Source organism: Passer domesticus, chromosome 10, assembly GCF_036417665.1.
Source record: "Passer domesticus isolate bPasDom1 chromosome 10, bPasDom1.hap1, whole genome shotgun sequence".
NCBI lineage: Eukaryota > Metazoa > Chordata > Aves > Passeriformes > Passeridae > Passer > Passer domesticus.
This window is the reverse complement of record NC_087483.1, coordinates 23852229-23865385: the sequence shown is the minus strand read 5'-3', so window position 1 is coordinate 23865385 and position 13157 is coordinate 23852229. Positions and strand designations below refer to the sequence as shown.

Here is a 13157-nt window from a genome sequence, read left to right as displayed (position 1 = left end):
CCAACTTGATGGAATTTGTTAAGGAAAGAAAGTCAAGACAAAAGGGGAAAGAGAGGGGAGTAGATTTAGCAATTTCTACAACAGCAAAGATAGCTTCTGAGTTCAGAATATAAGTGAGGCCGGGAAAGGAGATGTTCTTGCTCCTTTGTTCAGCTCATGCTTTATTTTAAAACAAATTCTGTTCTCTTTTGCTCTTGCAAATAAAATCAAACAATACTTTATAAAGCTATCAGTGGAACAAGAAACATTTTTCTTCAACTTACAGCTATAACTAGTCAAGTGTTTTTAGGAGCTAAATAGTTGAATACATAAAAATGTTTGAGAAAACAGGTCAAATGCTAAACAGATTGGCACTTCTTTGTTCATAATCAAAAAGGCATTAGGCAAGTATGAAGAAGAGTTTCAAAATGTCAGTAAATGTAAGGATATCAAAGATTTTTTTAAGCCAGCAAGTTAATTGGTATTTTGATCCCTTTGAGCAACTGAACAACAAAATGGATGAGCCAGCATTTTTTCTCCCTTGATGTTATTAAACAAATAGGTGTGCTTCTTATCTGCCTATTCAATAATGCTGTTTTGTAAACTCTTAGCAGGAAATATGAGGACAAAACAATCAAAGGCAGGGAACAGACCCATTCAGAGTTTATCAGGTGGGAGGTAAACAAAAGATAAAGCTCTGTCTAATGTTACTCTTTACGTGTCTTCTGTTTTCATGTAGAGCAGATTATTTGCAAACCTGGATATAGTTTATTGGGTTAAAAAACAGATGGTGGGGAGAGGGCTTAATTGGGAAACTCATTCACACAATGTTTCTTCAGCCAAGTGTATTACCATCTGGTTTATGTATATAAATATACATATTCTTTTACTTAAAGTAGGAAAAATGTAATCTGCAGTCCCTGTAAACTCTGTATCCCTGTCAAGTCTTAGACACTTTGTCTCCCTTGGCCCTGTCTTGCACCCCATGACATCATGCATCTGTCTTATGTTTGCTATGAAGCAGCATGGCCCGTCTTTCAGGCTGGGATCTCAGATTGCAGGTAGGAGTTATTAAGTGATCAGTCAGCCAGGTGTGCCTGAATGCGGGGTCATGTGGTGACCATGCACTGCATAGCAGTTTAAAGGAGCTGTGCTTTCTCATGGGGACCTGCACTGAAGGTCCCACTGGAAGGAGCACTCCTTGCTGAGTGCCCCTGGAGCTTCACGTGACATGATGTGTGTGCAGGTGTGTCCTCACCACAAATCCCCCAGCTGGATCCTCCTTTTATGTTGCATATACTGTGCAGTGGTTGAAAGGTGAGGGACTCGCTAGGCCAATGGTACTAAATGCTGTCATGCTTGTATTGCTTCATCAGCTCATAGGAGTGTGTTGAGAACTTTTGCACAAGTTTCATTCAAGGATTGTCTTTTTTCTTTCCTGGCTGTTTATGTTAACATTACAATTTTTGCACTGCATTAAGTTGCAGCATAAACTTTTACTATAAGCATTACCTATTCCACAGTAGTCAGATGATGTTACTCTGATCATACAATCATGGCAATACCAGTACTCTTACTGAAACAGTGATCCCAGTGAGGCTGGTTCTGCTTTTTCAATCTCACAGGACAAATTTGCATAAGGTCACTGTTAGTACACATGGTATACACAGTTTCTAAACCACCAGTGTTACATTTCTCATGACCACATAAAGTCTCATTTGCCTTAATAAGTCACATTTTGCATGGAGTGGAGCTAGGTATTAAAACTGGTCAAACATTACAAAGCCCTATAAAACATATAACCTCAGTAAGTGCTTTCTTCTAACACCAAAAATTAGGTGGTGATACACTTGCTTATTATGCAAAATCAGGGAAGCACTGAATTAAATTAGAAGCCAACAGACTTGCTACAGATAAAAAATTCTTTCTTTTTAAATGATGCATTTTTAATGCAAGCCTACTTTTAACAGCAAACTTGCATTATATCAAAGTTCACAAGTGATTTCTGTAAACAAAATTTTAACATTGCCTGATACCTTGATTTTACTATTTACTATGGAAGTGTTTATTTGTTTCAGTGGCTTTAAGATTTCACCAGATCTATAAAATGTTCCCATACACTTTAAATATGGTGAACTACTGGACCTTCCATATACACTTCCTAGATGTTTCCCATTCACAAAACACTGGTAAGTGGGTGCAGGATGGAGATGATAGGAAAATATTAGGAGCGGAAAGTCTGCTATCTGCTATGAATTTGCACATTGCACCAAATTAGGCTTTTCTGAGAGTATTTCTGATTCTGTATTTGTCAGATGATTTACAGCATAAGTGCTAGATATCTGTTACTGAATTTCAAGAATATCTTAGATGTTGTATTATTTTTATTTAGAAAAATGATAGAGTATCTTAAATGTTGTATTGGTTTTTTATTTATATTTTTAAGATGGAGTTAAATGTAATTATTTTTGTGAATTCAGATTTGAAGATTTCTGAAAGAGGTGAGATACAACCAATAACCAAGTTAGAAATTTTTGGAAGTAATTTTACAGCTCTTGTAGTTCTTAAAAAAAAAGTCTTATTTTTTAAAAAGTTTCTGATTCCAGGGCTTAGAAGGAACAGATAATTTTGTGATTCTGAGAATCTTCCTACTGTTGCTTGTGGTCTGGCTAGAAAGAGATTTTGTACCTCATGCTTTTCACATATCATTATCCATTATCCACCTCAGGCCATTACATTTTAGTACAAAGATTTGTTTTAAAGAGAAAAAGGGTTAATCATTACTGTTTTGAGTTAATTATGTAGAATTGATGCAGCCTTTAAGTCTGAAATGTGAAGGGAACTTCAGTGAGAGACACTGGTATAGTAGTTAATGGTGCTGTTTAAATGCATTTTATGGAACAGTTTCACAGTTTAGCCTTTGGGGGGAGGTGGGAAATTGAACCATTTGTTTACAGTCAGTTTATTTAGTCTGAAACCACCAACACTAAAAAAACAGATAGTTAATGCATAGAAGTTTTCCATATCTTAGTATACTTGGGTGTCTTTAGCATTTAACCTTACTTCTGCACATCCTAGCTTTGCATTCTAAGGTTAAATTCAGCTCTTAAAAATGTTATTTTATTTCTAATGACTAGCAAGTACAGTTAATCCCATTTTAATATAAGTTTTTTCTGAAATAATATTCACATCCATGAAGAATAATATGTATTTCAGAGTAAAAACCTCTAATTAAGAAATGTAGAATTCCAGAGTTTCATCAGGTTTGAGAAATCAGTTCTTCTGAGGGGAAATTACTTTCCTCCTACTTAGTCTTACTGCTAGTGAGAATGTGATTAGTCAAGTACTTTTAGGAAACATGTAGATGACTTTGTGCCAGGTATAGGAAATTTTCAAGCAGGATGTATAACTCAGGAGAAGGATATGTTTTTGCACAAATATGTGCATGTTTATGAAATAGCATGTGAAGCATCATAAACATATATTTTTAAAATAACAATAGAAGTATTGGTTTAATGTAGAACACTGAAATATTCCTGGCTACGATATTTCATGCTGAAATAACAAGTGCAAATATGGAAATAAAAAGGTAGAGTTGTGAAATTTTCATCTTATCTGAAAGCAAATGTGATTTCTAGCCCTACGTTTCAGAAAATAAGTTTCTGGTTTCTTGGTGATAGTTGCAAGTAGAGGTCACTCTGTGATCTCTGCACAGTAGATTTACATAAGTATGACAGAGATTAAATTAGACCAGTAAATCAAAATGAACAGTTGTATATACCCCAAAGCTTTTTTTCAGGCATATTCTGTGCCATTTTACCGTGTACAATATTTGCATGCTTTTGCCAGATACATAAGGGTGAAACATTTTACCTTCCTCCAAAATTTTCCATAGGGTCCATTACTGTACAAAGATTTTTAATTAGATAAAACAATTGGATGACCCTGTCTGGCACATGCTGTGCTGCTGTACAATTATCCTGAGCACATAATGTCAAACTACTTGGGTGTCTGTAGTTATGTGATTCAGTCATGAAAACAGGCACTAAACCAAAGTGTTTACTTAAAAATACCCACAAAAAACATGGATTTGAGCTTTGGAACACATAGAGACCTAATGTGGTACAGAATGCACACTACAAAAGGAGTTCTGGAGGAGAAATAATTCAAAATAAATAGCTGGTCTTATTGCTAGTCCTTATTTCTGATGAGTATAGTCATTTCTGCCTTCTTTCCATGAGGGAATGGCCTGACATTGTGCCAGGGGAGCCGCAGGTTGGATATCGGGAAAAGGTTCTTCACCCAGAGGGTGGCTGCACACTGGAATAGGCTCCCCATAGAAATGGTCACAGTACCAAACCAGACAGAGTTCAGGAAGCATTTGCCACATGGTGTGACTCTTGGAGGTGTCCTGTGCAAGGCCAAGAGTTGGACTTCGTGATCCTTATGGGTGCCTTCCAACTCAGAATATTCTGTGGTTCTATGACATAACTGGAAAGCAACAGTAAATATATTTAACCAGATACAGGTGCAGTGGTAAGATCAATCAAAATGTTTGGAAAATCACCTTTTAGAGGAAGGTTGTAATAAATATTGGGAGACAGTATGTTTACATACAGAAACTGTAGTTATTCCCATGTAGTTACTCCCATGGTTTCTAAAGTTCTTGTCATTCTGAATAGCTTGTTTTCTTAGACTATAGATACGTTTAAATTTATAAAAACATTTGTTAAAATAGGAATTGATAAGAAAAATACCCATTGTTTTAATTATGTTTTTTTTGAAGCAACAAAGCAACTGCATTCTAGATCATGAAAGAAAGCTATTGGAGAGGGTACTGTCTTTGACAGATAATGAAGTTTGTCGTGAACAAAATGGTGTAGTCAGGAAGATACTTACTCAGATATTTGTCACAAATAAGTCAACTTTTCAGTAAGTGAAATGTCAATGATAAGATTAAAGAATTATGAGATTTCCCTTGAATATTTTATTGCATCAGTGCCATCCAAAAACTGTTCAGTTGTTTTAAAATTCCCATCAGTAACATACCTTAAAAGATACATGAACAACCAGTGTCCCTCCCTCCCTCCCTCCCTCCTGATGTGTAACTCACATGGCTATCTGAACTGGCTTTTGAAGCAAACAGCAATTTACTATGAGTGTAATTTCCCCACATATCTGTCAGCTATCTGTTTAAATTGTATGATGTCAAAAAATATTTGTGATACATATATTTTAAATCTGAGTTTTGTTACTGCAACTCAGTACCATTTGTTTTGTAAATACTGACGTCATTCACTTCAGTAATGAGGTGGAGGAAATGAGGTGTACTTTTTTCTTTTGCGTACACCATGTTTCTCTAAACCTCCTAATAGGCATGAGTTGATATTTTGAAAGACTTGGTTAAAGAATTTGCAATGTCACATTGTTGAGAAAGTCACTACATTAAAAATAACTCAGTAATACATAATATCCTGTCATTATTCAGAGTTAGCAATGTCTCCAGTTGGTGAATATCTATGTCTCTGGTCCAGAACTTATTCCAGCACTCACTTCAGATGTCATTTTGTTCCTGTTTGATCTTAACTGACTGTTTTAGTGGTTTATTTCTTGCTTGTGACAACTGGAGCTAATATATAGAGATTAACTGGAACTAATAATTGAAAATCATACTCTTCTGACTTAAAAAAATAAAGTATTACAGAATTCTAAATTTTCTAATTGCTTCTCCATATTTTCTTCAGTATAAAGTGGGATATTTTCTTGACTCTGTGTGGATACAGAGGAATCTCTCTTTGAGATTCACTGATGACATTCTTCCCTTCATGTTTTAAAGAACATCTGATCACTCTTCCCCATGCTAATAATTAGTAGAATGGTTTGCTCAACCTGCCACCTCCTCTCAATCCCAATGTAACTAAAGTAGAACCTTTAGAAGTATAACTTAATACCAAGACAACACATGGCAGTTAATCAGTGAGAGCTGAGGTGGCAGTTGCTAGCATCCAAATGTACTTGTGCTAAATTAACCTTAAATTTGTAAACTAACTGGCACATGTTCTAGCTGTTACTTAACGTAATTGTTTGCAAGTAGGTTTACTTAAATACTATAAAACCAGTCTTCATAAATGCATAATGGTTTTGTATAGGTAGGAAGGAACTGGTTCTTAATTCAGTTCAAACATGTTTGTAACCCTTTTTCATTAACTATAGGTTATTTAATGTAATTGTTAGGAGCTGTTCTTTGCAGGGGAACATGGACCAAAAAAAAAAAAAAAGACAATACTGTTTTGTATGGGTCTGCTCCAGACTCCTAAAATTGATCATAATAATTCCAATTAATTGTTTATCCTAATAATTTATATGTTCAAGTATCTATTCATGACACCTCTGTCATGATTTCTGAAGACACAGCTGTCATGAAGTATGTATAAGGAAGAATTTGGCCTATTAATTCTAGAGATAAAGTTAGGAGCTAGAGAAAAACAGTGGAAGTACATATTGATTGTCAATTCAATTCTTTCTTTGCCATTTTGCAGGTATTACTACCTTGCGTTCAAGGCACATGAGACTCCCCTTGGTAGCAGAGAAAACTGTCTTGCCATTTTGGAGAAATCTAAACTAGACAACTGGGTTCTTGGGAAAACCAAGGTATGTGTAGGGTGCTAACATTTCCACAAGGATAGTATACTTTTGTAAATCGTGTCTAATAGTGGTTCAAAAAGTACTGCATGAATGAACAAAAGAGAAAATAATTTGCTCCAATGAGCTTCCCAGGTTATGGAAGTGCCCTCCCAGCTGAGTTAGTGCTGCAAGAGGGGTGCTTTGGGTACCTCCCCAAAGTGCATTCAGCACATGGCTGCCTTGATAAGGACAGTGCCTCTGTCAATGCCTGCTGTTGTAGTGACTTTCTGAAGTTTCCCATTTTCTTAATAATGACATGGCTGAAATGTCACAATTTGACCCATCACATGAGCCTGGCTAGTACCATTACCCATTCATGGAGTTTCAGGTAAGCTCCTTCTCTCTCTGTCAAAAGCCTTTGTTGATGGTTTAAAATGGAGTGATTGACTTCTTTTAAAAGGGTGTCACACAGTACTTTGAGTTATTTTACATTACACAAAGGAAAAACTGTGAAAATTTTCTTGTTCAAGATCCAGATAAAATGTATGTAAGCACCCATATGATTTGTCTCCTTAGGGAGAATGCTTTTATTCAGTATTATGTCTAAAACCAAATTCAGTCCAGGATTTGTGTTTCCACTGGGAAGAAAGGTCATCTTTCAAAATTGTTCATACCTGAAAAGATCTCACTGTCCAATTTACTTTGTAAAGAAGGTAAATGTGGGATGTGTTTCCACAGGATCACAGAATATTCTGAGTTGGAAGAACGCACAAGAATTATCAAGTCCAGCTCCTACCTGAATGGCCCATAGAGGGATTGAACCCCAACCTTGGTGTTATTAGCCCCATGCTCTAAGCAGCTAAGTTAATCTCATTTGCAATGGGGTGATTATAATCAGTGGAATAAAGAAGTTCCACAAGTACACAAGTGCAAATAATTGAATCACAAGATTGCTATGATAGGTACAATCAGTATTTTTCTAGTTTTCTCAGCAATTACACCCTTGAATAGGCTGCTGGAGGACTAATGAGAAGGCAAAATACAGGAGGTTATAATACTGATTGTAATACTGATTTATTTGTTTTGCTGTTATTCCATTACAGGTTTTCCTTAAGTATTACCATATAGAGCAGTTAAATTTGTTCCTTCGAGAAGTCATAGGGAGGGTGGTGGTCATGCAAGCCTATATCAAGGGATGGCTCGGAGCAAGGAGGTACAAGAAAGTAAAAGATAAAAGAGAAAATAGTGCTATTACAATACAATCAGGTAAATGTTCATATTCCCTGTTTTACTAAGTGTCTTTCTATTTCAGTCAATTAAATTGCATGTACGTTGTTAATTTATTAATTACAGTTTATTATGAAATCTGAATGACTGGATGTGTTTTCTCTCCATCTCATTGATGCAGATATTATTGATTTACTTCGAAAGTATCATCTTAACATTTAGGAATGTCTTTATTTAAGTATTTTAATATTTTGAGTGTGGTGCCTGTGCACAAAATAAAAATATTGTTATGTATGTCTGTAATAACATGCAGCGCATAATTGAAATGCAGTAGCACACGTCCCTGCCCGTGTACCAGAATTGCAGACATACATCAAAAGATGAGCCTGAGAGGCTGATTATCAGTAATTTAGCAGGTTTCCTTATAGTGATTTGGGGAACCATGTGAGCAAGAATGATGACACACCCTTTTTTTTGAGTCAGGATATCAGTGAGCACATGGTGGCAATTAAAATTTGAATGAGGGAAGCGGTGTTTGAAGTTGTGAGGATGTGAATACTGCAGTCATGAACCCAGAGTTCAACATGTGGGAGGGTGGGGAAGAGCTATTGGGGGTGGGGGCTGAAGTAGTTATGGCAGGAGAAATGAAAGTTTCAGCACATCTCTGACCCTGTAGACTCTGTAGCAATTCCTTAAATAAATGTAATTTCCAGCACATGGTTTTGTATTTTTAGCCTGGAGAGGATATGAAGCTCGCAGGAAGTACAAGGAAATAAGGAACAGAAGAACTGATGCTGCTATACATATTCAGTCAGGTAATTAAAACAGTATTTCAATTGCCAACACCTATTTTTCTGTGGGTGATTTTGCGTGTGTCAGTGTTTATAGTAAAAAAAAAAAAGTCCAACCAAAAGCTATCAAAAACATTACTTTTGATTATTTTTGCTTTAGTGTCAAATGATATCAGTGACAGGTATCATGCACTTTAGACCTTTTATAAGTACTTCTCTGAAAGCAATATATAGTAATTAAAAGCTGTTCAGTTAATTCTTGGCTAAAAGTGTGGATGGAAGACACAAGACATGCATTTCTCTGTCTTTGTTTGGAGCACTGATCTTGGCAGGTTGCCAGCTTTTTGTTTTGACTGCTTGCTGGGTTTGCCAGCTTTGACCAATCTTTTGACAATCTGCCAGACTCCTATGCAGCCATATCAATATGAATTTGAATAAACTTTAAAGAGATTATTGGAGGAACAGGCCCATAGGGCTGTGTAGGTCTCTAGTAGAGAGCAGAGTACCATATGGCATAGAAATCTAAGAACCAGCGCTGTGAATGCTGTGAACTCAATGGTGTTTTCAGATGCTGCCAATATGAAGCAGCCTCCATATGATGCAGTGCAGTACACCTTCTCTGTCCAACTCCAGGTTCAAAGATTGTGACTGATAAAAAACCATTGTAGCTAATGTGTTTACTGATAAACCAAGAAACCACTTCTAGCAGCTTCCTGTGCTACAATTCCTTAAGCTTTGTCACCTCTTGTTCTGTATCTTACAGTATGAAATCTAGATGAAGAATTTTGTTGTAGTATTTTTTTACTTGTTCTCAAACCATTCCCAGTAAATTCATTCATTTTTGTGTTGTCTAGTTTGCTACTCTGAAATTAAGCATTGCTGTGACTTTCAGGAGAAAACAGAATGTCATTGTAGTTACCAAAAGGAACAGAGTATCATTAGGATCAAATAATAATTTGTAGCTTTGCATATGTACTGTTATGTAAAATCATGAAGCTCTAGGGTTAATTGCAATATATTCTATTAAATTGAAGAAATTTTTTTCTTGCATTAGCAACAAGCACTGAAGGGTTGCACAAGTACTCTCTCTCATTCTTCCTCTCCTTTGTGTTGTCATTTTCAGTTGTTTTCATGATAGCACAGAGAGTAGATCTTAAAGTACCCCCCTACCACTATTTCCACTGCAGTATTTGCTACCTTTACAAACACATGCATACCTGGACTTTGATTACAACAGCCTTTTGTTGAAGAAAGGAAAGTGAAACTCTTAACTCATGACTGTCTCACTATTACCAGCTCCTTAAGATGAGAGTTACCTCAGGTGCAATAGGAAGCTTGTGTGTAGCATTATCACTTGGAGTCTGCCTCAGAGTTTTATCCAGACAGATTTTTAGCTCTTTAGAGAAAGGTACTGATGTATTCTGCTGTCAGCACACATGGGAGAGATTCAGAGCTCTGTTGCTTCCTGCCATCTTTTAGATACTGTGTTAAACATGGCCGAGCAGAGGGAGTGGGAGTGAATTGGGACACTGTTAGTCCTCTGGACCTAATGCTGGAGGAATCTTGTTAGTGCTCTTCCCTCCAACACACACCGTGTTTTCCTTTGTAACCTGGCACTTGACTGTTTCAGTGATCAGCCTGGGTGAATAAACATTAGGGACTACAGGGTTAAGAGTGACACAGTGAACCTTTGTATTAATTAGGCTGGCTGCTCCTCTTGTCTTTGGTACTCTAGTAGAAGGGGAATAATGATAGCAATAACAATAATAATAGTAATCCTCAATGCTTTTCTGTCTGCCTTTGGAAACCTATATTTAGGACTTCTTATTTGAAAATATTTCTTGTGCAGGTTTTCTCTTCTCGATATGCTAATTATTCAGTGTTTCAAATCAAAGCTTATGCTTGCTAATCATGGCCATTTTCCAGGTTTTACGATACACTGACAGTTTTTGTGTTGTTTACATAACATTACACAGTCCAAGTGCCTAGTGACACGGAGACAAAAGGTACTCTAAATCTCTCCCTTCTCTGCACATCTTACAGTGTGAGGGTAGTTCAAGGCAGCTTTCTAGTAAAATGGAGTACAGTCACCTTTGTATTTTTTTAAAAAGAGCCATTTCAGGCAGGGAGATAAATTGTTTGCATTTGTCATCCACATTAGCAAAACCATATAATTAAACTATATGTACTTCCCTCTCCTTTCCCTCCCCCCTGCCCCGCTCAAGCAGGCCTTGGAATTTAGGAAGCATTTGGCTTACATGTTTCTACAGAACAGCGCATATTGAAATTTGTTTTCCTTTCATCTCTTTCCCAATAAAAGCAGCCGCTCAGCTTATCCCTTTAGCTTCCTCAGAACTTCCTTTCAGAATTCCCGATCTATTACAGCACATTCACATACCAGAAACAAGATGCCTTTTCATGCTGTCAACCTTTTTCATCTGAAATGTAAATTAATTCTTGCTGGTACGCTTTGACAGAGATCAAAGTAGGGGTATTAACCTTATTGGGCCTTCTCCTCATCAGAATCAGTTCCAAGGACTGCAAGGGTAGTGTTAGGAGGCCAGTCTTCACTGTTATCTATGGCCCTCCTCCAGGCAGTCCTCTGTCTACAAGTCAGCATTTCAAAGGCGCTGATTTCTTTTGTAAATGACCTTATCATTACTTTAAACTGTGTGAAAAATGATTTGCCTGAATAATTCTTGCAGGATTATCCTGCTCATTTTAATTGTGGGGGGACTTCATTCAGGTTCCAGGATATTGTTTAAGTGGTTTTGACAGCAAGTGATCATAGCCTGATAAAAAGGAGGAACACAGCTCCTGATTGGAAACCTCTTGACTTGTTCAGATTGTTCATTTCTTGCGAGTCAGTCTTTGAGGTAGGCTGCATTTGCATTTTAAAAATAAACAGATGCCTTTCAAATACATGAGCTGGTGGTCTGGAGATCTCTGTGGGCCCAACAGTTCACTATCCATTGAAGAAATGTTGGAAGAAAAAACAAACTTAGAAAAAAAACAACCCTCACAATATACATGAGGGTAAAATTCCTGAGTGTATTATATTACAAGAAAAAAAGTCATTATTTCAGATGGGGGGAAGCCCTCACTAAGAAACAAAATATTAGTGAATTTAAATTAAATAGGGAAGAAAAAGCTACCGTACTTCAGCATATCTACATCTCAGGTTCTCAGAATATACAGATGTTATTAGACTCATGGCTAAAATGGTACACAGGATAAACAAGGTCTTTCCTCGTACTTCCAGTCACACTTTCTCAAACTGTGAAGGTTAGAAAATGCTACTTTTTAACTCAGAAGCAAATTGTAAAGAATGATTTTCTGTTAAGTGTTTGAGTTGGCAATACTTTGCACTTCTGAGTATTTCTTTGTAATTGGAATTTACAGTGTTTCAATTCACATCTACATGACAGAGAAAAATATATTGTCAAAGATTTTTAAAAATTATTTTCCAGATTCACAGCTGGTTTAAATCAGTGTAATCCACTGAATCATCTGACTGAAATGTTGCTTCATTGATTTACCTCACATGCAAGTCTCATTAAATGTTTATTTTAGAATAATTAGAATTTAGAATTAATTAGAATTTAAAGCAACAGATAATACAATTATGAAAATATGTTTTCTAGTTAAGATAGCATGTATTTCCATGCAATGTGACTTGTCCCAAAAGACTTAAGGGAGGATTTTAATCTGGTTATTTTATTTGTGAACTGACATTGCCAAAATGCCAAATGAGTGGTGCATGCAATTCATTTAGATCTGAGGTGACATCACTGAATTCATTTTAATTAGGTCCACTTTAGCCATCTGGAATACACTGTGCAGCTCTGGTCAAGACTCAGTTTAACTATGCTTCCAGAGGTGAAAGGCAAATGACTAATCCACTGAGCCACCGTCTCCTCCTCCAACACGTGCTCGCACACTCACCATATGTCATACTGTATTAGAAAATTCTTTATCAACAACTCTAGATTTGGGCTCTTTTCCTTAAATAAGAAGTGATGGATGTTCAGAAGGAAGCATCCCCTTGTAGATTCCTTTCTTTCTATAACTTCTGCTGATGCAGTGTTGCTTACATATCTCTAACATGAATTTCTGGCAAAATTTATTCCTTTTAATAAAAAAGAGGGACAGAGAATAGCTGTGATTTACTGGTTTACATTTATAATAAATGTCAGCTTTTAATAAAAGCATTGCCTTTGGGACTTTCAGCAGCAAAAATATAATGTTAGTTTCAGTAGAAGGCAAGGAAGTATTTTTTGCATATTTATTCCTATATTTATTCATCTATTTGTATTACTTTGTGTGTGTGTGTGTGTACATGCACTCAGCTAATACCATTGTATAGGTCTGAGAATTACACAAGTAAAATGTTCCAAAAACTTCTAAGCCCTTGATAAATATATCTAAAACTGTTTTCTTTAAATTTTCTTGGTAATGACTGCTAAATAGCAGATCCATTTTCCTATTTTTTTATCAGTAGTTTTCCTTCTTTTAACTACATTGTCAGTGTGAAAA

The 13157-nt window shown here is 36.3% G+C and overlaps 1 protein-coding gene across 3 annotated transcripts in view; it reads left to right on the top strand.

Annotated features, from left to right (window-relative positions):
* Positions 1–13157, top strand: part of MYO3B (myosin IIIB) — a 192541-nt gene that overhangs the window by 121847 nt on the left and 57537 nt on the right. For all 3 annotated transcript variants that reach the window (XM_064434510.1, XM_064434508.1, XM_064434509.1), the window contains 3 exons: positions 6519–6630; positions 7707–7869; positions 8565–8645. In XM_064434510.1, coding sequence (XP_064290580.1) covers positions 6519–6630; positions 7707–7869; positions 8565–8645 — 356 coding nt within the window. The remainder of the gene's footprint in view (positions 1–6518; positions 6631–7706; positions 7870–8564; positions 8646–13157) is intronic.